We start from the raw sequence: 24,273 nt of genomic DNA on the forward strand, positions 1-24,273 counted from the left end.
TGAGGTATATAGGCACCTACCTTGCCACCGGAGCGTACGTGGCGAATTGGGCGGCCATGGCGACTTATCAGGCGAACAACATTGTCGGCCAGTGGAAGAGGGTTTTTACTGCCGCAATGGTCACAGCTTTCAACGGCGCTGGCGGTATCGCTGGAAGCTTCATTGTGAGAGCACCAGAAAGTCCGAGGTATATGACGGCCATCTGGGTAAGCATAGGAAGTCACCTCTTGATCATTGGATTGGTGGGAGTGTTCTCGGTGTTTTTCTACATGGCGAACAAGCGGCAGACTAGGGGGAAGCGTCTCCTAGAGGGAACAGAAGGTTTCCGGTTTACGTACTGAGTGAAGGGCGGAATGTGGTTGAGCTAAGGCAGACGCTAAGAAATATCTACTCTACCAATACACCGTGATGCTTGGTTCTGGTTGAGTTCATGTAGTCTTTCGAACTTGTCATGCAGGTAGTCGTCCGCCGGCATGCTTGACAAGTCGCAGGAACATGGGATGAAAGCGGGTTGACGTCGTCGGTGGGGACGACCGTATGGGACAGTTGGCTCGTGCTGAGTCCTCACTTGCATCGTCGACCCAACTCGCAGCTGCCTCACCACTTCCGCTGCTACAGCACGAGCGATCCCGCAGTTCCGGCCTACCGCCCCAAGCAACCCGTTCTATTTGAATCTCGCTGTTTTCTGCGTCTCCAGCTGCTGGCGCCGACTTGGTAGCGTCACGCAGCTTCCCCCTGTCCAGCTGGCCCCTCGACCGGGCAACAGCACCCCCGTGGCCCTCCGCCGAGCTTATGCGCATCGACGCCGGCCGTACACACATTCAGTAATCTACTTCACCACACCATACACGCTTTTTGAGACTGCGCCGCACGTGTAGCCGCCACAATGGTGTTCCTCGGCATATATCGCGCCATCTACGACTATGAGCCCCAGAGCGACAATGAGATCGCCCTGAACGAGGGCGACATCTTGATGGTGCTGGAGAAGTCGACCATCGACGCCTGGTGGAAAGCAAAGAAGAAGGGGCGCGACGGCGACGAGGAAGAGCCCGAGGGCTTGATCCCGAACAATTACATTGAAGAGGTATGCTGCGCCTCACCCCGATGACAGCCCAATCCGCGTCGCAAACCATGCCCAACGCTGCACCAGGCATTGTGTGGAATGCTGCAGCATAGAGACTGATGATATGTATAGGCCGCCCCAGTCGCACAAGCCAAAGCCCTCTTCGATTACGACCGCCAGACGGACGAGGAGCTCTCGTTCAAAGAGGACGCCGTCCTAGACGTTTACGATACCACCGACCCGGACTGGACACTGGTGGGAGTCGCAGACGACTATGGCTTTGCGCCCGCGAACTACATCGAGCTCACTGAAGAGGGAGCAGCGGCAGGAGCACCAGCTGCGCCATCTCCCGCGCTGCCTAGTCGCCCGCCCATGCCACCAGCGACCGACTCTTTCGACGACGATCAGCCGCCTACTCCAGACACGCCTCCACAACCGAGTCCCGCTGCGGCTCTGGCTGGCATCATACAGAAGAAGTCGCAAGAGGCAGCACCGCGATCGACTATTTCTCCTCCGCCCAACGTAAGCGCGCCTCCGCGACAGCAACGACGCGTGCAATTTACCCCGGAAGAGTCGGACGAAGAAGTGCCAGCACCCCGTCTTCCCCAGCGACCCGAGTCCGAAGTCTACTCACCGCCGCCTACCCAATACGCACACGCGCGATCCCCATCGCCCCCAGTCAGATCGCCACCGCCCCGAAGCGTCACGTTCGACCAATATGATCCTCCGAGCAGGGACGAGCAGCCCGCGACGCCCATGTCGGGGTCGGGATACCATCTGTACAACATCTACGAGTACATTACACAGCCGGGCAAGAATAAGAAAATGCCAATCACCCTGGGCGTCAACATCCCGAAAGGAATGATCATGATCGCACCCGAGAAGTCTCGCGACGGGCCGCAACAGGAATGGAGCGCTGACAAGATGGAGTACTACTCGCAAGAAGGCAAACACATATTCATGGAGCTGAAGCAGCCAAGCAAGAGCGTCGACTTTCACTGTGGTGCTAAAGACACCGCATCGGAGATCATGCTCGCCCTTGGTGAGCTTGCAGGAGCGGCTAAGAGCGCAGGACTTCGCGAAGTACTCGCTGCTGGCTCCGGAAACTCCAATGTGCAGAAGAAGGGAGTTATGCTTTTTGACTTCATGGCACAGGGTGATGACGAAGTTACCGTTGGTCTCGGCGACGAGATCTTAGTCCTCGACGATTCCGCAAGTGACGAGTGGTGGAAAGTCAGGCGGCTGAAAAATGGCAAAGAGGGTGTGGTACCAGCTAATTACGTTGAGGTCACAGAAACCGTCCCCATACACGCTCCCGCAGCTGCCATCGCTCGATCGGGAACCAACGCTGGCCGATCCGTCGTCGAACAGAATAGGCGGGAGGAGGAAGAGCTTGCTCGTCAGGCTGCGAGACGGAAGAAGCCAGAAAGTGAGGCAAGGAACGATCAGGTAGGCCCTGGCCTGCACTTGCCTTCGCGTAACTCTAGTCTTATGCAAACAAACGTTGACCATCGTCGTACTTCACAGAGATCAAGCAAGCGCGAAAGCTCCGCAAAGGACTCGAGTTCAAAGTCCGGCTCCAAACCAAGTCAGTATACAGCAATTTCACTACTTGAGTTTCTTGATCTGTCTACCGAAAAGGGTTCTGCGCCGTTCGTGGGCGCTGAACATCTACCTAGTGGGACAACAGAACACGCATTGTGTGCAAGGATGCTGACCAAATTTCTTAGATTCCGCCAAGGTACGCACTTGGACCGACCGATCCGGATCGTTCAAGGTCGAGGCAGAGTTCATCCTCATCAAGGATGGCAAGATCCACCTACACAAAGTCAATGGCGTCAAGATCGCTGTACCTGTCACAAAGATGTCAGTAGAAGACCTCGAGTACGTCGAACGCGTCACAGGCGAGTCTCTAGATGACGACAAACCCTTATCGGATCTGAAGAGGAGGAGCATGCAACAGCCTCGCGGGAAGGACTCAGGCCCAACCGGTATTTCCGTCGAGAAGAAGCCGGAATACGACTGGTTCGACTTCTTCCTCAAGTGTGGTGTTAACCCACAGATCTGCGAACGATACGCCAGGGCATTTACCAAGGACGAAATGACGGAAGAAAATATCCCAGACATCACTCCTGGGCTTCTACGTACATTGGGTCTCAAGGAAGGTGACATTCTCCGTGTGACCAAGCACTTGGACGCGCAGTTCGGAAGAGATAAGCGAAGTGTTAGCTTTGCTGAAGAGGGAGGAGAGGGAGCTTCTGGTGGACTGTTCTCAGGTCCAGGAGGTGCACTGAGAAATAACACCCGAAAGGGACGTCCTGCACCACCGGTTGAGACGAACGATGTCGTTGATCCAAAGGCGTTTGAACCGAAGTCCGATGACACCGTTCAGAAGCCCGCAGACGGGACGTCAGCAGCGACATCTGACAAGACAGCGAATGGATTTGACGACAATGCGTGGGATGTCAAGCCATCCAAGTCAACACCTGACAAGACAGCATCTCCACCCGCAGCACAAGCCCCTGCCGCTAAACCGCCCCAGCTGACTGGATCCATGAACGATCTGTCTCTCCTAGACATGCCTGCACTCAAGCCTGACGAGATCGCGCAGCCAACGCCTCCTGCTCCAGCACCTCAGCCAGCACAAGCACCTGCTCAACAGCCTCCAGCACCCGCTCAGCGACCGCAGCCAACAGGCGCTACTCCTACCCTTTTCGAGCAGGTTGCAGCTATCAAGGCCCTTACCCAACCTCACAACATGGCCCCACCGCGCATGCGCCCACAAGCTCCCCAGCAGCAGGGTCCTGGAGGTCTCATTGCTCCACCGCCGCAGCGTTCTTCCTCTGCCCCTCAGAACCCACAACAAAGTGCTTTCGGTCCCCCACCACCCCTACAACCTCAGCTCACAGGATACAACCCCAACCTCATGGGTCAAAACTCTGGACAGGGCCAAGGCATGCAGGGTATGCCACCAATGCAACAGCAAATGACAGGCTTCCCACAGCAAAATGGCGGTTTCGGATTCCAGCAGAACGGCATGATGCCGCAACCCACAGGCTACAACCCCATGTCCCCACCCCAGCAGCAGCCTATGCAGACTGGCTTCGCCCAATACCAACAACAGCAGCCGACCGGCTTCCAGCAGCCCATGCAGACAGGTTTCCAGCAGCAGCCACACTTCACACAAGGCTTCGGGAATGGCAGCCCTTTTGCCGACCCACCACGGGCACCTTTCCAGCCACTCCAGGCTCAGCCTACGGGGTACAACTCGTTCCAGCCATCGCCACTTAACCCCCAGGCGACTGGCGTCAATCGCTTCCTGCCCCCGGCCCTTGCGCCACAGCCGACTGGCTACATGTCGAACCAAAGCCCGCCGCCTGTCCCTCTCATGCCGCCAATGCCCCAGGCGCAGCCTTTGGTGCCCCAGAAGACTGGCCCACCACCGACCATCAAGTTTGGTGTACAGCCCGCAAAGAAGCTAACGCCCCAGCCGACGGGGAGGGCGAACCTTGCCAATGCCAGTAAGTGTTCGAAAAAGTATCTATGCAAAACCTTTCTAACCGTTGACCAGCACCCCAAAATCCGTTCGGCTTCTAATCTCGCTCGCGGTGGCTGTTCGTTCTTTCGCACCCCTTTGCTTACCTATGGGGCATCCACTTAATTACCCTGATACTGTATATGTATATAAGTTCTACCGTGCCTGTTTGTTGTTTGGCGGAGTGGGTTCGCAAGGCTCGATAGCATTCTTCATCAAGCCACATAGCATTTGCGTGCACGTAACACTCCGAATTACCAGCTTCGTTTTGCCCTCATTGCTAGCATCTTGCCCTCTACGGTCATCTCTTCAAATTGAGTGAATCTTTAGTTCAGATGTTGACGTGGTACTATCGGTCCGGCAATTGTGTGGTCTAGACTGCGGCTGACATGCGTGGCTGAGTTGCTCAGTGAGGATTGGCTGGGAGATGATGTCTCGAAAATACGTGAACTTTTGCACGTCAATCAACCTTGGAATACTTCTAACGAGGCATTGCGATAACAGACATTGCACACGTTACATGTGCAGGACGAATCACCCCTGTTCTCGAGCTGTCGTTCACCCTTGGCGCGAGGCAGATGCGAGACCAAGCCTTTGCCAAGTAAAGCTTAGCCTGACACATCAGGTGGCACGATATCCCTGCGATGCATGTGTGGCTGGCTAGCTAACAGGCCGATTCGATGTCGTATCCACGCAAAACCGCGCACGCGTCTGTGGCTCTGCTCGTCGAGTGATGCCAGACCTTGCACTCACCGTAAAGTACGTGGATAGACGTCGGCCAACTACATTATCATCGCAGCTTCGGCCATAACTCAGCCACGCCTTGACATCCCCCGATATCGCGTTGGCACTGTCAAAAAGCATGACAAGCATCTGTGGCGATGACGAAAGCCCATAGCATGTCTCGCGCCCCCGGCTTATTTGCGCCAATAGCCCGGCGCACAGCCGGGCAGCGAATGTGGCTCAGGCTAACTAGCCCAATAGACCGGCCGAGTGATGCGTTGCCCTGTCCGCGTGAGAAGGAGGGCGCGAACGAGCGCGCTGCAGATTAAAGGCGGCGCATCCCCTCCCCGGACTGTAAGAAGGGTCCACTGTATTTCCTCCAGCCGTATACTCAACCTACTCCTGACTTTACTTTGACCGTTGCGCAACGACTTTGAACGGTGACGCGGGTTTTTTGCAAGCGAGAAATTAAGATTCGGACGGCTTCTCGGCGAAAGCTTGGTTTGGGGATACGAGACTCGGTTGCGCGACTGCTGCTTGCCTGATTCACCGTTACCGGCTGCCTTTGTCTTACCTCCATCATCGACCAACGAACGAGCGATTATCGTGCGCACATCGAATTAAACACGAGCGCGACTTCTGATCCGCACTTCCCATTCTTACGTACATCTCAAAGGTCGTTTTAGATCAACATGTCGAACCAAGGCTACTACCAAGGCGGGCCTCAGCCTCAGTACCCACAGCAAAGGTACGCTTCCCACGACCGTCTACAAGCACGAGCGATATCGCGCAAAGCCGCGCGCACACCCAATCTCCCCTGCGATCGCAAAAGACACATACGTAGTGGTAGAGTGAACAAGTGCTAACTTCATCACAGCTACGGTCCCCCAGGCGGCGGCTACGGCCAACCCCAACAATACGGCGCTCCACCACCACAACAGCAGATGTACTACGGTCCCCCGCAAGGACAATACCAACAGGCACCACCACAACCAAAGCAGAAGAAGGATAGAGGATGCTTGGCGGCTTGGTAAGTTCGGCACGATATACTCGAGGGTTGAACTTTGGCTAACGGAAGACTAGTCTGGCGACACTGTGCTGTTGTTTTGTGTGCGAAGAGGGTTGCGAGTGCTGCGCTGATTGCTGCGAGTGTGCGGCGGAGTGCTGTTAGACGGATAAGGGGGGGTAGCTGTATGGGCTCGATAGGTCGGCACTGGCATCGAGTTGAAGGTGCGCATGGGGAATATGCGATTGGTTGTGACGGTATGGGCATGAACTCTTGTCGTTTTCCTTTTGTTTTTGAGTATACCTGACCACTTCTGGTCTTTCTTATCGTATTCAATCTACGGCTTGTGTGGTCTGTAGAGGCAGGTCCAATTCGAGCCCGTTGTTTATGTATGATGGCCGAAGTTGGTCGTGTCCATGTCTTTTGATGGAATTACTCTGCATGAAGAGAGATAAGCCCAGGGTTTTGTTAGCTGCATCTCGTTCGTAGTCATCGGGAGCTCCAGATCTCATCGCTGGTCGAGGTTCGGTGAATCATGTGCGACAGCGCAAGCACCTTCGTGTTGAAGATTCTAATTTCTTGTAGCCACCTCCACCCTCCTCAAAGCCCTGATATCATGTTCTACCCTCTTTCTCGCCACTCGACAACCTTTCTCCCGATCTATAGCCAGAGACTTACTCTGCGCAAAGGTTTGCGCCCTCCACAAAAAAACACAAGATCGGATCGTATTAGATTGGGTGAACGCCCAAATAAAACAAACAAACGCTGGAAGAAACGCTGAAGAAAATGCTGCAACAAGTGCTGATAAATGGAAGAAGATACTTACCCATTCGATTTTCTCGTTTCGTCTGGTTGCAGTCGTACCGTGATGATCGTCTCTTTTCGAATGGGTGTTTGGCACCAGGAACCTGAGCGCAAAATGGCCAGATGGACCATGTGTCTCCAGATGTCAAACCGGTGTGGTTGATATGCAAGTGAGCTCTGCCAGGCATTTTTCGCGAAAGGTCGTATGCACTAGATGCAGGTCCACCTAGTCAGTGTATATCTCGTAGGCAGTTCACAAAAGGACACTTACCGCAAAGTGTCGTGTATCGGCTCCCAGCAAAGGCCTCGTTCCCCAACATCCCCAACAAACTCTTGAACAACGACTCGCTGCATAAGAAACCGCCACAACATACCGAACGTTCTCAATAGTGCAGGTAAACCAGGGAGTTGGCGGCCCCACTGTACCAGTCGACCTCAATTCCATCACCCTCCTTCTTCTTAACCTGGTCAACGAACCTCTGCTTAGTGTCGTTGAGAGGCTCCCTGGTAGGTACTGTGTGAAACCAAGTGCTAGTAACGATACGTTGGCTCATCTCAGCCATCTTGGTGTGCAGGTTTACTCTCACAATACCCGGGAACGTCTGTCGGAGCAATTTGCGGAAACCGTCCTTGTAGAGGCTGTAGTACCCGAACGGCATGTCCACTGAGACAATGAGACGTCTCTGACCGAGTGGGCGGCCCAGGATCCATCGGTCGCAAGTGTCCAGATTATCGAATCCGAAGTTGTTCAAGCTGTAGACCATTGCCGATGACTCAACGTACATCTGGCGGCATACTTTGGGGACCGCAAAAGTGGGTTGGACAAAGCTGGACGAAGTATTCGGGCCTTTGGTCAAAGGGTGCGTAACATGCGTGAGCCTGATATCCCATCTTCGAACGCACGAGTAATCATGGATGTCGACTTGATGATAGCCAACAGCATACTGCCAGATTTTGTTGCGGATTTCTGCCGGAAGACTGAGGAGCGGAGACTGGATGGAGTTGGCTTTGGCGCTGTTGTGCGTCAGCTTTCATAGGAGGTAGATCGTGGAGTCGCATCTACATCTTCATCAATTCTGAGCGAGCAGGAATCTCGGCTTTCATCAACCCGTTCAGGTACCTGCGACCAGGTTGTTTGGGCTTGCGGACTGTGGGGCCTTTCTTCTTGATGACCTTTGTACGTTTCGAGGAAAGCGTGTGATCTTTCGGCGCCGCAGAGCGAGCGGGCAGTCTGGGTGAGCCCATACTTGAGGCTCTATGGTCTTGTTGGGTGTAAAGAGAGTGTGTGGTTGAAGGAGAGTAGGCTCAAGAGAGCTCGATAACTGCAAGACCGAAGACGTCCGCATAATGGGCGATGAAATGAACGATGAAAGATGAGACATGTGCGAAGATTGATCGAGATGAAGTATCCGTTTTGAGACTGGTGAAGCCCGTATGCCGACCAATATGAAAAGTGATGGTGAGAGCAGCGAAGGCTGCGGGCGCGGGTAACTAACGCTTATCTAGGAACCTCACGGCAACTCGAAGGTATCTGGCACAGTGATTGCCGGTGACACAACTACCTGATTTTACATCAGGGAATAATGCGAGTTATGCTGCGTGCGTAAACAGTGTCGACATCCTCATCTGCGACCTATGAATGTAATGGACACCACGACTCTTTGCGCTAAGGTCAGTGAGGGACAGTTCATCCACCGTGCCGTGAAACTCTCTGCAATAAATCTCCGGGGTACCCAAACGGGATGTTATGCAAGGCTTGAGATTGAAGAACCATAATTGAGCGGTTGAAAAGACTTCGGTGGAGGCATCTTCAAATGTAGTCTAGCCATTTCTGTATCAAGATGACGTCAGAGAACTTACTTTCTCTCACCTCCGCACCTGGGCAGAATCCGACCATGTCCATAAAATACAGTAACGACAAATACGTTGTGCTGTAACCACATCTCATTTGTAACCCCCTTTTGGCAGTCATCGCCGTGTCCAATTCTTTCAGACCCCATGGAGGATATTTGTCCCAGCAACACCGACATGTGTGTACTCAGTAACGACAATCTTCAGGCCACTCCTCTCCCTTTGCAACAGTACTTTAGTCCTCTCCTGAATGTCCTGCTCAATCTGGTCGGCCGACCAACCATTCATTTCGCAAGAAAACCGGGCGTTCCATAGGTCGACGTAAAGCACTTCAAGGTGTGGGAACAGGTCTGTGAATCTGCAGGATGACTGCTCGAAGTATGCTCGTTCAAAAGATATTGGAGTCTTTAGCACCTTGATTTGCCGTGACTGTATGGGGAGGCGGCTTGATGTCCAGATTCTCAGGGCGTTCATTGACGTGAAGCCGAAGGAGTTCAGGGCGTATGGTAACAAACAAGTCTCGTCGTACATCTGTCTGCAGACAAGCGATAGCAACGGGTACGATTCCGCTTCTTCATCTTCTACAAGCGCCTTGTTCAGTCCCCCGTAGCAGAGTGTTGTTCTCAAGATGATATCCGCAGTCAGGGTGAGGACAACAAAATCGCGTATCTGCAGACATGGCTTCTGCAGAACCATGGTGAAGACCGCATTTCGCAGTTCTGCCGGCAAACGAAGAAGTGGCGACGCGCTCCTGTTTCTCTCAGCACTTCCGTGAGTTAGTTTGTGTCACCGCGGGCGCATCGTTCGTAGCTCACATAGGGCAGACAGCCAATTTGCTTGTGTTGAGGAGACCATGTTCTGTGAGACCCAGCCGTACATGGCTCTCCAGTGTGTCGCCCTCTTTACAAAGGCGCATAATGGGCGGATGTGGACTCATAACGGGCGTGGTTGTGTCGGATAACGGGGAGAGGGGTGTACCTGGGTAGAAGCTCCGCAAAAAGGCTACGCCGGACGGTGAGAGTGCTGCGGGTTTAGGCGAATAGCAAGCGATCCATAGATGTGAGTGTGCGGAAGGCACGCTAACGACACGCTAGGCCTTTACACTCTGGCGTACTTTCTCCGCTTGTATTTGGGTAGCTGTTTGCAGTGAAGCCGTTGTCCAATACAGTCGTAATAGCACAAGGCATTGCTAAAGTTCTGGTATTAAGAAGATCCTCCGCCTTCAGCCATTAGCGATTGCGTAAGGTACAGGTGACATATACTAATGTGCCCGATCTTCTAAGGGTGCAGTCGGATGCAGCCGAACTCGTAGGTACGTACTGCACTAGCTGATAGTCTCCTATTGTTGGATCTCATCACCCTAGGTGCTCGATGACTGCTGCATCAGTGAAGCCTAAAGCACGTGCAAGGGTTAAGTCAGCCGTTGCCCAGGTGACCCACACTGGTCCACTGCACCTGCCTTGAGCTGAAGGCCTGCTCAAGCTGTTACTCGCTCTTTCTCACACTCAACACGTCAGCGAGACAAATCTCCAACATCACCATGGTTCGCCGCTCTGTTCGCCTTGCGAAACCCGAAGACCGATCCCAGGCCCAAGTTTTCCATGATCTAGATACCGCCGCGGTCAGCGCCAAAAGCCAGAAACTCGAAGAAGCCGCGCATGCGCGAAAGAGGCAGCGACTGGAGTATGGCGAGTCCACCTCTTCGGCGGATACCATGATCAGGGAAGCTATGGCTGGGTCAGATGAGCTTCGAGACGGCCATAAACCCGCCCTCTATCGGGGCAGTCAGCTCAACGCACAACTCTCGGCGGATGATCCACGCAGTGAGATGTATGCACCCAACCTTCCCAAGAAACCTTTCTCGGCTAACGAGATTGCAGTGTCAAACGAAACAGCTTGCGATCACCTCTGCTATCTCTTCCAGCAGAGATTCGTTGCGTGATCTTCGAATACGCTCTTGGCCACCAGCATGTACACATCCTCACTGACGACTACGACCCGGACGTTTCTGTTGATCTCCCCGGACCAGCTCGTTTCGGCGCAGAGCTACGTCCTACCAACCAGACGGTGTCTAGTGCGCGAGCGCGACAGTTCCATAACTGTGTGTTCCCAATCGACTGGCAGTCTTATTATCGTTTCCGGCAGTACCAATCGCGCCCATACACTGGAGGCCCTCCTTGGATCATGAGAGACGAGGCCGAACGGGTTATCACCGCGACCAAGGATTGCATGACTCTACTACAGGTTGTTTGTCGCCAAATTTATCACGAGACTCGCTTTATCCCGTATGAGTTGAACGAGTTCTCTTTCCAGGACGAGATGACAATGAAGGATTGGTTCCGCGAGCGAGCGGCTGCCCAGAAACGGGCTATTAATACGATGTGGTTCGATCACGAATGGGAGCGCAGTCACACGGTCGTGCCTGTAAGTGGATCTCATCACAGAGGCGCCCGTGCCTACATTGGAAGAAGTCATGGTATTCAGAAGGTCTATGTCTCTGTGGGGGCAGTCCAGCATAGATGGGTCACAGAACGTGCTGAGTATAGAGACTATTGTCTGGGCGTTGTCAAAGGAAGGGTTTATTCCCTACTGAGTAGGAAAGAAGGCGAAACTGAGGTGGAGATAGTCAAGTAAATTGGTGTAGTGTGGTATGATCATGTGTGCTTTCATTGTACGCACTTCATCTACATGCTTGGCACAATATGGGTATGCATGATAGTAATCTAAATGCATCTCGCCTGTGCAGCCTCAGTTGCCGAAAACAATATAAACATCTTAGTGCTCCTTGAAGGAACGACGCATGACCAGAGTGAGTTCATATATATATCATTCGGATCGCTACAATTCTTTGAGTGGGTATTCACGAAATAGCTTCTCGACTGGACAGCCTAAAATGCATCTCCTGCTAGCCCTCTCCGCCCTCGCTGCAACGGCGCAAGCTCATTGCAAGTTCACTACAGTGTAATCGGAAGAGTTGAACTGACTCTCAAAAGACCGCTTCTCCAAGCTCATCCTGAATGGCGTGCCCGAATCGGCGGAGTGGACTTCAATCAGACAAACGAAGAACTACCAAACCAACTCGGGTGTTACGTCCGTGACTAGTCCCGACATGCGCTGTTTCCAAAACCGTCCTGGAACGGGTACTGCCGTTGTCGCTGCTGGTGATAACCTCGGCTTCGTTGCTGAGACATCGATTACGCACTTCGGACCAGTGCAGTTCTATATGGCGAAAGTACCAGATAGTGCGAATGTCAATACGTGGGAGCCGGCGGGTAACGTTTGGTTCAAGGCGGCGAGTATCAGCGCGGTGGGAAATCCCTTGACGAGTGGGGAGAGCACATGGCCTGCGTATGGTACGTCTTCATACCCCTCCTTGTAGCTTCCTTTCGCCTTCAGTTGCTAACGTTAGGGCAGGAAAGTCGCAAGTACAGTTCCAGATCCCTAAGAACGTGCCGAGTGGGAAGTATCTTGTCCGTGTAGAATCCATCGCTCTCCACCAAGCTCAGTCAGTCGGCGGCGCGCAGATGTATTTGTCTTGTGCGCAGGTCGAAATTACCGGGGGTGGTAATGGACAGCCTGGGCCTCTGGTTGCGTTCCCTGGAGCATACAATGCAAACGATCCTGGGCTGAGGTGGTCGTATTATCCGATCGCTACGAGCTACACTGCGCCTGGACCCGCTGTATGGAAAGGCAACTGAGTTGCTCCGGAACTGGTCGAAATGATGGGTTGCGCCGGCGATGCCGATGCGGAAGGTGTGGGAATATGTGTTGTGGGATCCTCCCTTTTGGCGAATTCTTTCTTCCATGAGTGGCCTTCTGCCTGAACCTCTTCTTTTCCCGAGCCTTTTGAAATTGTCATGCCGTACATTCTTTTCATACCAGATATCGCTCCTGTCTCCGCTTCTCTGCCTCCTCTTTCTGAGCTAGCACAAAGGCAACCTCAGACCCAATAGCAACTACAACTGTTGCTGCAATGCCAATGCCAGTTCCAATAGCCGCAAAGCCCAGAATGGTAAAACACGTGAACCCTGTGAAGATAGTGAGGTACATGACACGAAAGAAAAGTAGGAAGAGGCCGTCGGGTCTGCGCTTCATCGCGTGTGAGTGAGACAATTCTCGATGCCTCAGGGCGTTCAAGATATGGTACTTCTGAGGTGCTGCTATTTTGATCGTCTCGAGGCTGGGCTTCCGTTTTGGGATACGAGGTGATGTTTGATGCTGATCTTAGCTGGGCAGCACGGCCATTGAATTGTGGGGATGCGATTCCGCGCCAACCGAGCGATTGTGCACACGAAGGGAATAGCATCGTACCACAACGATCAAGTTGTTGATAACGCCTATGACGAGGTGAAGCGCAGTCATCGCGGGGGCGTCAAAGCCACGTGACATGGCGTTCAGCAGCTTGCAGTGGCCGCGTCAGCTTGTCGACAATTGGCCCACGAGGGCGTGTCCTCATGCCAATACTAGGCCGGATGAGCGTGCCATCCTGCTACCTATCTGTTTATAGCAGTGGCTATGCAGGCGGAGGGCCCGTTCAGGAAGAACAGACATGATGAAAAGACCCCTGGGGATTTCAGACCGGCCATGGACAGTGAGGGTACAATGCGCTGAACAGTGCGAATCGAATCGGAGATGAAGTTTCAATGCTTACGGCATGAGAATTGAGAAGCTTAGTTGCTCGCAGACAACTGCTCGTGGATGTCGGTTTGCTGGAAGACATTGCGGCGGGCACAAGCGCGTTCGCTGACGTAATCGCTCTCCGAATTCGCCAGCAACCTTAACAGGCTCGCAGGCTGGGGGGCGCATACAATAGAGGAGTATGCGAGATGCATGACCATGGATATCATGAGTGTTATGTCTCGTGAAAGACACGAGGAACTTTATGACCGCAAGAAGATGCCGTGATTAAGCAGCCGGCACTTTGAGATCGCGTCTCCGCACGTGTCGACGCGTTTGTCTTGGCGCGCGTGAAGCCGCTCGGTCGCCACTGGTTCACTCGCACATTGCACAGCACACGAGCACCACAACACTACTCAGCCATGCGCAATTACTTCCTCAATGTTTAGAAATCCTAGAGAAAACCGCTCCTTGCCCGAATCGTCCCGATTAATACCCTCTACCGGCCGGGCTCCATCGCCACCCCGCTCATCGTCTCGAGTAGCCATGGCTGCCAAAACCGCAACGAAGAAGGCTGCGCCCAAGCCGAGCACGAAAGCTCCCCCACCGAAGAAAACCAGCGTTCAGACCACTTTGACGCCAGCCGACTTTGCTAAGAAGTCGCCTGCTGGCAATGGCAAGAAGCAGAAGCCGGCTGGCACACCGAACGGCAACATCATGGCGTTCTTCAAGAAAGCCGAGGAGATCAACAGCCGTATATTCCTACAGGAACGAGGGTCAAATCCAACGATAGTGCTTGACGGCGACGAGGACGACGTGGGTTGGAGTGACGAGAAGAGCAATGGCGTCATGACTACAGACAACAGCGATGAGCGGTACAACGAGAATGGTGGGAGCAACAAGAGGCGCAAAGTCAGCGAGGAGGCGGTAGCGCCCGTGCCGGCCTGTTCACCACCCCCGCCGGCTGATGTTGAGAGCAACGCTCTGGATGCATTGGCAGCCGACGTTTCTAAGGAAGCGCCCAAACTGCGGAAGAAGTCTGGACCCTTCGTGGACGACTCAGACTCCGAAGACGACGAAGTGGAAATGCCTGCTACAACTCCAGGTATGACCATACGAAGCCATAATGAGGAATCGCCAATGACTAAACCAACGGAGGACCTGTTACCCCCGGATAGTGCCGAACACTCCAAATCCCACGATACCACACCCATAAAGTCCGAATCGACATCTCAACATGGGGGCGAAGAGTTGGAGGAATACGAAGATCTGGAAGACGACGATCTGCTCGAAGGCGAAGAATACGATGAAAGGCGATGGATGAAGGAACAACAGAAGCTCGAGATGGAAGAGGCAGGCTTTGAGGGCGACCCGGACGATTTCGACGCGCCACCTCTCTTCCCCGAAAGCGATGATACCGAAGTCAAACACGAAGAGCCACGTACCAATGACATACCTTCCTGTCCGATATGCGGCAACAATCTCCCAGGCCTGTCAGAACAAGACGTATCCGTACACGTCAATGCGTGCCTAGACGGCAATCCACTCCCCTTACCTGTAGTGAAGTCTGAGGAGGAGAGCAAGCCGACCATGACGAGTAAAGCGAAAGTTTTCAAAAAGCCGGACAGGCCAGCCAAACCTGGCCAAGCCAATCCGTTCCAGCTTGCGAAGCCCAGCGCTCAGCCAAGTTCAGCCTTTTCGAAGCTTATGGCCGGCCATGCTGAAGATGCTGCGTGGGCATCTGCTGCAGCCGAGAACAACAAGTCTCGCGGCAAGCCTGCATACCAACGCACCTGCCCATTCTACAAAATAATGCCAGGCTTGTTCATCGCTGTAGATGCGTTTCGATATGGAGCTGTCAAAGGTCAGAATGCCTACTTCCTGAGTCATTTCCATAGCGATCATTACATCGGGCTTACTTCCTCATGGAAGCATGGACCGATATACTGTAGCAAAGTCACTGGCAACTTGGTACGCCAACAGCTTCGTGTGGACCCCAAGTGGGTGGTCGATCTGGATTTTGAGAAAAAGACAGAAGTACCAGGAACGGAAGGCGTCCACGTCACAATGATCTCTGCGAATCATTGCCCTGGCAGCTCTCTGTTCCTGTTCGAAAAGGCACTTAGCAAGGGCAATAACCCGAAGCTGCAACGAGTGCTACACTGTGGAGATTTCCGTGCGTGTCAAGCGCACATCGAACACCCGCTATTACGCCCAGACGTCCTAGATGCTGTGAGTGGAAAGAATCGGCAGCAAAAGCTAGACGCTTGCTACCTTGACACCACCTACCTGAACCCCAAATACGCTTTTCCGCCTCAGAAGCAGGTCATCCAAGCTTGCGCGGACATGTGCGTAAGTCTCAGCAAAGTCCGCGCGGACGACTCCGATGGATGGGAGCAGATGAAGCGAGACCGCGCAGGCCAAGGCATGGTCAAGTTCGTTCGGAAAGACTCTAATACCGACGCTACGGGCGAGCCCAAAAGCCCTGCACGAGGGCGACTTCTGGTTGTGGTAGGCACATACAGCATTGGGAAGGAGCGCATTTGCACTGGAATTGCGAAGGCCTTGGGAAGCAAGATCTTCGCGCCTGCCAACAAACAGCGCATCTGCAAAGCGCTTGAGGACCCTGAACTGGATGCACTACTTACGACAGATCCTCGGGCAGCTCAAGTACACATGACGCCGTTGTTTGAGATCCGCGCGGAGACATTGGACGACTACCTGCGCGATTATGCCGACACTTTTACGCGCGTTGTCGGCTTTAGACCCTCGGGCTGGAACTATCGTCCACCAAAAGGTCGCTTTACCGAGTCACCCCAAGTACAGACCGTCTTGCATTCCGATAATTGGAGAAGTACCTTCTCGATGAAAGAACTGACGCCGCAAGCCGGGAGTGGAAGTCGGGCAAGCTGCTTCGGTGTGCCGTACAGTGAGCATAGCAGCTTCAGAGAGCTTACTATGTTTTGCTGCGCTTTGCGCATCGACAAGATCATCCCGACAGTCAACGTGGGCAGCGCAAAGAGCAGAGAGAAGATGAAGGCCTGGTGCGACAGATGGGCGGCGGACAAGAAAAAGAACGGGCTGTTTAAACTGGGTGAAGATGGAGAGGGTTGGTCATAGTGAGATTTGATTGGCATGCGCATTGCAATAGTGGACCCAAGTCTATGATTTGGTAGCGACTCTACCAACCTTGGCTTCACGCCAATGCCAATGATCTTTCAACATTACTCAGTCTCACTATATATTGATATTGGTTCTCTAGCGTCTACTCGACACACTCATCTACGATATACCCAAGTTCGCTTTCGCCATGTCGTCAATCATCCGCCTCCTCGTCATTTCCGATACTCACTCTACTTGGCCCTACACCCCAGACTGCCCTGCACCTCCATGCGACATCCTCATCCACTGTGGCGATCTCACACAAGTCGGCGGTCTTCCCGCATACAAAAAGGCTATGCAAGACATTCAGACCGTCGACGCAGAGCTGAAACTCGTCATCGCCGGCAACCATGACCTCGATCTCGATGAAGAGTGGGTGCGCAAGAACGCTGAAGATGGAGAAGAGGAAGAAGATATAGAGGACAGTAGGAAATGTGTCAGTATCATGAAGGCGCACGAGAAAGAGGGTGTATACTACCTGGAAGAGGGCAGACACGAGTTCAAGCTGAAGGATGGGAGAAGCTTCAGTGTCTGGGCGAGTCCGTATACGCCGGAGTTCAACGGGTATGCATTTGCGTACGGAAAAGACGAAGATCGATTCAGCAACATACCCGAGGACATCGACATCTTGATGACACATGGACCGCCTTCATTCACTGACGAACTCGGCTACGGTCTCGATGTCAATGTGAAAGGAGAGAGTTGCGGATGCAAAATGCTAGGCGATGCAGTAAAGAGAGTGAAACCAAGATTGCACTGTTTTGGGCATGTGCACGAAGGGAGAGGTGCTGTGGAGATGCAGTGGTCTGGGGCGAGAGGTGGGAACGAAAGAGTGAAGGTACTGCCAGATGACGGGAAAGTCCTTAGCATCAATAAGAAACAAGGAGGGACGAGTTCCGTGCTAGTGAACGCGGCGGTATGGGGTGAAACAAAAGGCTGGACTATCGACCTCGACATATAAACTTCCCCCTGGCTTCCACCATACCCCAACAACCCCTACCACCACAACCAACACCAAGATGTATCAATCAATGGCCAGCCCCTACTCAGACAGTACCAGCGCACACGAGACTCATGGACCCGCCGACCGCCTCGAGCATCTCGTACACGCCTACGGAGTCGACCTTGTTCGCCACTCCCCAATCTTCAAACTCCACAGGCGATTCGGACTTCCATACGCAGCTCTTCTTGTATGCCTTGCCCTCATCATGTCGGTCTACGTCGACGCAACATTCGGCTACGGCGTATACTCCTACGGCTTCTTGGGCACCAAAGCAGCCGATAATGTCATGGTTTTTCTGTTGATCGTGGTGGTCGCTTTTCTATGGGTGATGGCACGCATTTTCTGGGTAACGAACTCGGAGAGGGAAATCTCGGGACGAAGGAGCCATTCGTACATGTTGGGTAGGCAGCATGTTGCGAGGGGAAATGAGGGCGCGGATGAAGCGGTGATTGTCGTGGAGAGACAGGATACGGTTTGAGTTCCCCATGTGCTGTGCCAGATGTCACTTATAGCCATGTTATCTTTCAACGGCATGGATTTTCTGTAAGAAGGAATTAAGATCTTAATACTTTTCATTGACTACCTTTGCATGTGTACCAGGGTATACAAGCCACCTCACCATCCGCGCACTTTTCATGGAGCTACTCTGGGCAATGATCGAAGTTCTCAGCAGCTTCGCTCTTCCATTGCCGTTCACTCATCGCCACCTGACTGTCCTTCAGGATATTTGAGCCAGTATCGTTCTAGTGCAACTTTGAACGAAGGCGGGTGCAATTTGACTGTTTTCGCAAGATTTTCCGGGAACTCCTCAAGATGTAATATCTCTGTATCTTCCGGTTCATAACCCGCTTCTTCGCTGTTGATCGACTTCCAGAAGGCCTCCTCCCCGTAACGATGCTCAATCTCAAGTGTCTCGACGTGAAGATTGCGCACGGACTCCAACGCGGAGCGGTATTCCCAATCTGCCGGGCTCTCGAATGAGATGCACCGAGCCTGCTGCCCATAACATTGTAGAAATGAGTGCAAGTTCTCGGCATTCATCCTAGTATTCCTCACAGTCAATTTGTCAAGAGTAGGCGTGTCAGAAGGGGAAGGAAGCGGGATGATCGGCCAAGGATTGATGAATTCGCTATGTTGGCTATGATCGACCACCAACGAGCGAAGGCGAGGAAAGAGACTTCTCGTGATCGACAGTCTGCCCTATCAAGCTGTTAGCACGAATAATAGGATGTCTCAGAACTGCGTTGCCAAAGCATAGCATAGGAGATACATACTAGTAACAAGTTAGCAAGATATCTTAAGAGCTATTCGTAGCGGCTACTTTACCCTTCTTTCTATATAATGGTGTTTGGTAGTAGGGGCAGTACATGTCTCTTAGGACAAGTGTTTCTACCTTTTGACTGGCTTTCGCGAAGATTACAGAGGGGATGTTGGTGATGAACGCGTGATGTTCATCGAGATCGACGGCCAGAGTCATCGTACGGACTGTGATCTTCGATGCTACCATGGCATAAATGAGAATGTGAAGGCCAAGATGAGCTATATTACCAGCATTCCTCATATCCTCTTCTTCGCGGTAGCGTGAGATACTTCGAAACTTCCGGAATAGGTTATGATATCGCCCGGGTCGGGTACGAGGCTGGTGATAGAATCCGATATGGTCGATGTTCTTGAAGCAGAACAAGGCCTGGACTAAGACCTCTTGGAGGGCCCTCATCGCGGCCTCCTGGATGATACTCATAGAGTTGCAGGCTCTAGCAAGACGTGGAGGCGTTGCGGAAGTAGGAATGCCGCTACCCGTCATTGGAGATCCGTAGCCCTTCTGCTTCCAGATGCGGGGGTACCAAGAGTCTTCAGCCAATTTGATTTGAAGTAGATCTGAGTAAGAGTCTTGGCGTAGTTGATCCCACTCTGCCTGCTCCATCTGCATCGTATCTGCCCCATGCTCAAGTGGGTACCCCGGGGGCACTTCAGCGCAGGCTATGATAAGTTTTGTAACCCAAGGAGCCAGATGCTCGCATGTAGACACCGCATTAAGGTTGGATATACTCTGACCCGATCTCAGATCGAATATCGTTTCGCCCAGGTAAGCACCGAAAGCCTTCCATGAACAATTACGGAAGCGACGGCTGGTGAGGCGAAATGCGAGCGAACACGCTTGCTCCCCTTCCTGGGCGTATCGATAGACAACAGATCCACTGTCTTTGTCTTCGGTAACTGGCAGTACAGCATGCTTCGCAACTTCCAGCAGTATGCACTCTAGTAACTCGGCGGGCAGCTTCTCGATAGGCGAAGTATCTACCAAGGGCAGAGTCGTTGGATTCATTAAGGGTATTGCGCTTGTCGTGTCGATTGTGGGGTTTTAGACGGCCGAACTTGGTTTGAGGAAATACAATGAGCAAAGGATAGAAGGCTAAACGTTGGGGCAGGTGCGAGGAATAAGCGGGTCGACTAGGCATCTGCGCTAGGATCTGCGAGAAACCACCTGGGCACGGAAATGAAAGAACGCGAAGACCCTGAAGTCACAATCGAGATTGCGTCATTCTGCACTTCAGGGCTATTTCCGATTGATGAAAGATCTTAGTGGATACTTGAAGAAATCGATTACTATTCCACAGACAGACTTCACGTAGCACTTACCTCAGCTACCGTCGCGCTCACTTCGACAACCGCTACCGCCGGCTCCTTCTCCTTCTTCAGTTTATCTTGTATAGCCTGATAGTTCCGGCTCATGGCATTCCTCGTAAACTCCTCACCCGTCACCATTGGATACTTCTTCAGTGGACCCTGAATCTTGGCGTCTTTGCACGGCTGATTGAAGAAGGCGATGCTGTAGCGCTCGCCGTAGAAGTCATCAGGCTCACATGGAGCCTTGACACGATGGAATGTCGACTTGAAGCGGTCGTCAGACCACGACATAAGGAGGTCACCGACATTGCAGACTGTGGTGCATGAGTAAGGGTTTCAGGTCGACATAGCACATCAACATACCGATTGCGTTCTTGTCTGCGTCCGGCTCAACCTTGGTCCACGCATCCCCGTACCCGAACGAAGTCGATACTTCCCGCCCCGGACAGATCTCAAGACCGGACTGCCCTGCCTTCTGGAACAGCAAAGTCAAGAAATCCCAGTCCGCATGTGCACCCGCTCGATGATGCACCTCTCCTGTTGGATTCGGTACCTGCGGAGTCTCAAAATAATGCAGTAATCGGCAGACAGTCTGAGACTCTGGTCGGCTGACATCGTGAGCTTTGACGAAGTAATCTTCCTCGAAGTTCAGCCCTCGCGCAAAGCACCTCATGAGCCTCTCGCTGACTGCCTGTACTCTGTGCATGAACTCCAAAGTCTCTGCTCGGAACCCCGGAAGGGTCTGGTCACTCAGCCATCGACCTATTCAACGATCAGCACGGCCATACACATAAGAGGAAAGAAACCAGCTCACCGTTCATGCCTTCGCCAAATTGCATTTGATAAGACTCTTTGCGGTCGACTGCACCAGTAGATGGCCGAATTTGAGCATTCTTCTCCCATCCGGCGTTGTGTTGAGGGGAGAATGGCACTTGCGATTTCACAGGATCGGGCTGGTCGAAGAAACGCGCTGACTGATTGAAGATGCCGTCGACAGCGTCGCGTGTTATGCCGTGGTCCACGATGCAGAAGAAGCCGTGGTTCTCTGCAGCATCGACAAGTTCCTGTGTAATCACATCGATGCGCGCATCGAAGTCGCGGAGGGAGATTGTCGGCACAGGGCGATCAACATACTTCGTCGGTGCCATAATGAGAGGGTCGATATTCGGACTGATTGACGTTGGTGAGTTTGATATATGACCGTAGTGTCTTGAGGGCAAACTGTACCTATTCTTATGTTCGGTCATCTTTGCTTCTACGCATGTGGTGTCGCAATATGCGTTCAGGCGTGCCAAAGCCGACGCGGCCAGGGCGGCCGCTCACATCGGCCGCCATCACCAACACGTGTGTCGTGCTGCCTAGATACCTAGATAGGCACCTGCAGCCTGCGAGACGGAAGTCGCGGTCGAGATGAAGTGGGGCCGAGGCCAGATTGTGGAAGGTTCCGCGTTGTCGGCCGCACCCTGTTCATCTTCCTTCCCCACCGCAACTGCACGCCGATAGCCAACTGATAGCTAACGCGCCTTGCCAATCACCGGGAACGCGATGCTGAGAAAGACGGTCTCATCGCATCGAGATGTCCTCGATCGCGACACCTAGTCCACGACCGACACGGTCAACATTACCATGGACGACAGCAGCACCTCGAAAGGGCCGAGACCCCGTCTGACATGTACAGAGTGCTATAGAAGGAAGATCAAATGTGATAAAAATGTGCCTTGCAGCACATGTATTCGAAGGTCAGCTCCTCCGTTTCCAAGGCAGTCTAGTATCCGCGAGTCTTCGACAAAGACTGAGCCTGCGCGACTGTGGATTGCTTTTCGCCGGGAGCCCAGAGCTTCTTGGTACTGCGCAAGCTGCTCGAACCATCTCATGCTAAGTAAAGCAGGGGATATGCAAGCTTCTGTACGAGAGAAGACGCGGCTGTGACATCCTCAGTACCACCACCACCCGCCTACCAAACTCAAGGTGCAGCGACAGCATCTGACGATCTAGTGCGCGCTCTACTCGACCGCGTAAGTCAGCTTGAAGCCAAGCTACAGGAACAATGTGATATAGCCTCGAGCGAAGCACCCTTGCCTCTGGAAATCTCTGATACACCAGCGAGTCCAGTTCATAATCCAGCGATCACTTCACCTCTCAACAATAACGCATCACAATCTGTGGACACTGATGATGCAGCTACCGTGTTGGAGTTTCTCGCATGGGGCCGTAAGAAAGACATCGACTACGGGACATCACCAGAGCAGAACAGCGGGCCAAGGCGACTGAGTATCAGGGATGAGGATGAAGCGGTTGCATCCGGTATCCTATGTGAAAACAGCAAAGATGCACAGCTTGACGTACTTGAAGCGCTTCTTCCGAACAAGACTCATATCGTCCAGCTTGTGGAGTACCACAGTACTACCATCCTATGGTACCATGGGTCTTACTCCTCAGCTATATTCAAGGACGACCTGGACATCTTTCTTGGAGACTACGAAGGCGACGTCCGGCACCAAGGCTTGAATCTGCAATGGCTCAGTTTACTGTTTGCCATCATAACAGGCAGTATCACATGTGCGCCGCCATCTGTATATCAGTCTTGGGGATTCTCATCAGAAGAGAGGAAGGTCTTGTCACAAAGATGGTACGAAGCGACTGTGACGTGTCTCGAAATCGCTGGCTACATCGAGGCTCATACCATCTACTCTGTTCAAGCCATCGCAACGTTGACCATTGCGGCTCATATCCTTGGCAAGTCGAACAGTCAGTCAATACTGCTTGCATCAGCTGGTCGTATTGCTCAAAGTCTTGGGTTGCACCGGCTTGGCCCAGAGAGTGCAGCCTCAGTCACCTCGAAGGAGCAGCTGCGTCAACGTGAAGCCGGTCGGCGGGTGTTCAATCAGCTTTGCACGCAAGATTGGTTCCAGATTCCGTTCTCCGAGTCATATACGCTGAACCCTCGCTTCTTTACGACCGTTAAGCCGTTGAACTGCAATGACGACGACATGGTACCGCATTCATTGAGCATACCCACCCAAGCGAGCTATTGCAATTATCGCTATGATATTGCGGCACTCATGCCGCAACTCCTAGAATCAATGGCAGGATGCAACACGCTTTTCACAAAGTATGAACAAGTACTGCATTACGACGAGAAGATGCGGAAGCTTGCTACCGCATTTATACCAACATTCCTATCAACAAATGCACCAGTAGCGACCGATTGGCCTATCTACGTTGGCTGGGCTAGACGCTCACTGGCTATATGTGCTTCACACAAGATCATCATGATACATCGGAAATTCATCGGCCTTTCCTTCACGAATTCCGCATTTTCCTTCACCCGGCGTACCTGTATTGCAGCTTCCAAAACCATATTGAAAGAGGCGCTATCGGGCAGCGATGAGCAGGGCCCGATACTATGGATCGAGCAAGCCTTCTCAGTAGCAGCGGGGATCATTCTTAGTCTTGATGCCCTTCATCGATCAGCCAGTGACAGGGAGTTCGACGAACATATCCGACTTGTTGCTGACGCAATCGCTTACTTGAGTAGCTTCGAACATAGCAAGATTGCCTCGCGCGGCGTGCGGTTGCTGTCTGGACTGCAGCGCGAACTCCAGTGTGGAAACACGAACAGCAAGAAGCGTGCACGACCTGCGGAAGGTCTTGGGATCTCGTCGTCATCGGGCAAGCGAGCCCGTAGATTTAATGTGGAGACCTTTATCAGCGACGTAGCCCAAGACTTGCAGGTAACAACTCCCACGTCATCATCGACCGAAGATGTTCCTGTAAGCGTGGGAGATACTTCATGGAACTCTTTCATGAACTTGCTACCGCCGCAAACAGGATTTGGGGGGCAAAGTCTATTCGATGACTTGCTTTCATTTCAGTTTTAA

The 24,273-nt window shown here is 52.8% G+C and overlaps 8 protein-coding genes across 8 annotated transcripts; 6 read left to right on the forward strand and 2 right to left on the reverse strand.

Moving 5' to 3' along the window:
• Positions 1–886: 886 nt before the first annotated feature.
• On the forward strand, positions 887–4,660 carry J4E79_006908 (uncharacterized protein; the record flags this gene model as incomplete). The annotated part of the gene is made up of 5 exons (XM_049355776.1): positions 887–1,084; positions 1,196–2,512; positions 2,591–2,651; positions 2,794–4,584; positions 4,635–4,660. 5 exons carry the CDS (start codon positions 887–889, stop codon positions 4,658–4,660), a joined length of 3,393 nt encoding a protein of 1,130 aa, XP_049209805.1.
• A 1,353-nt stretch (positions 4,661–6,013) lies between these two features.
• Positions 6,014–6,355, forward strand: J4E79_006909 (uncharacterized protein; the record flags this gene model as incomplete). Its single annotated transcript, XM_049355777.1, has 2 exons — positions 6,014–6,069; positions 6,199–6,355. 2 exons carry the CDS (start codon positions 6,014–6,016, stop codon positions 6,353–6,355), a joined length of 213 nt encoding a protein of 70 aa, XP_049209806.1.
• Positions 6,356–7,514: 1,159 nt separating this feature from the next.
• J4E79_006910 (uncharacterized protein) lies at positions 7,515–8,376 on the reverse strand (the record flags this gene model as incomplete). The annotated part of the gene is made up of 2 exons (XM_049355778.1): positions 7,515–8,145; positions 8,195–8,376. 2 exons carry the CDS (start codon positions 8,374–8,376, stop codon positions 7,515–7,517), a joined length of 813 nt encoding a protein of 270 aa, XP_049209807.1.
• Positions 8,377–10,522: 2,146 nt separating this feature from the next.
• On the forward strand, positions 10,523–11,616 carry J4E79_006911 (uncharacterized protein; the record flags this gene model as incomplete). The annotated part of the gene is made up of 2 exons (XM_049355779.1): positions 10,523–10,812; positions 10,863–11,616. 2 exons carry the CDS (start codon positions 10,523–10,525, stop codon positions 11,614–11,616), a joined length of 1,044 nt encoding a protein of 347 aa, XP_049209808.1.
• A 68-nt stretch (positions 11,617–11,684) lies between these two features.
• J4E79_006912 (uncharacterized protein) lies at positions 11,685–12,680 on the forward strand (the record flags this gene model as incomplete). Its single annotated transcript, XM_049355780.1, has 3 exons — positions 11,685–11,688; positions 11,976–12,335; positions 12,397–12,680. 3 exons carry the CDS (start codon positions 11,685–11,687, stop codon positions 12,678–12,680), a joined length of 648 nt encoding a protein of 215 aa, XP_049209809.1.
• Positions 12,681–14,145: 1,465 nt separating this feature from the next.
• On the forward strand, positions 14,146–17,722 carry J4E79_006913 (uncharacterized protein; the record flags this gene model as incomplete). Its single annotated transcript, XM_049355781.1, has 3 exons — positions 14,146–16,708; positions 16,761–16,771; positions 16,862–17,722. 3 exons carry the CDS (start codon positions 14,146–14,148, stop codon positions 17,720–17,722), a joined length of 3,435 nt encoding a protein of 1,144 aa, XP_049209810.1.
• A 735-nt stretch (positions 17,723–18,457) lies between these two features.
• Positions 18,458–21,540, reverse strand: J4E79_006914 (uncharacterized protein; the record flags this gene model as incomplete). Its single annotated transcript, XM_049355782.1, has 5 exons — positions 18,458–18,760; positions 19,086–20,045; positions 20,405–20,706; positions 20,756–21,154; positions 21,207–21,540. The coding sequence occupies 5 exons, from the start codon at positions 21,538–21,540 to the stop codon at positions 18,458–18,460; spliced, it is 2,298 nt and encodes a 765-aa protein (XP_049209811.1).
• A 1-nt stretch (position 21,541) lies between these two features.
• J4E79_006915 (uncharacterized protein) lies at positions 21,542–24,273 on the forward strand (the record flags this gene model as incomplete). Its single annotated transcript, XM_049355783.1, has 2 exons — positions 21,542–21,575; positions 22,331–24,273. The coding sequence occupies 2 exons, from the start codon at positions 21,542–21,544 to the stop codon at positions 24,271–24,273; spliced, it is 1,977 nt and encodes a 658-aa protein (XP_049209812.1).

The sequence above is a fragment of the Alternaria viburni genome, assembly GCF_023758015.1.
Source record: "Alternaria viburni strain BMP 2772 chromosome Unknown scaffold_14, whole genome shotgun sequence".
Lineage (NCBI taxonomy): Eukaryota > Fungi > Ascomycota > Dothideomycetes > Pleosporales > Pleosporaceae > Alternaria > Alternaria viburni.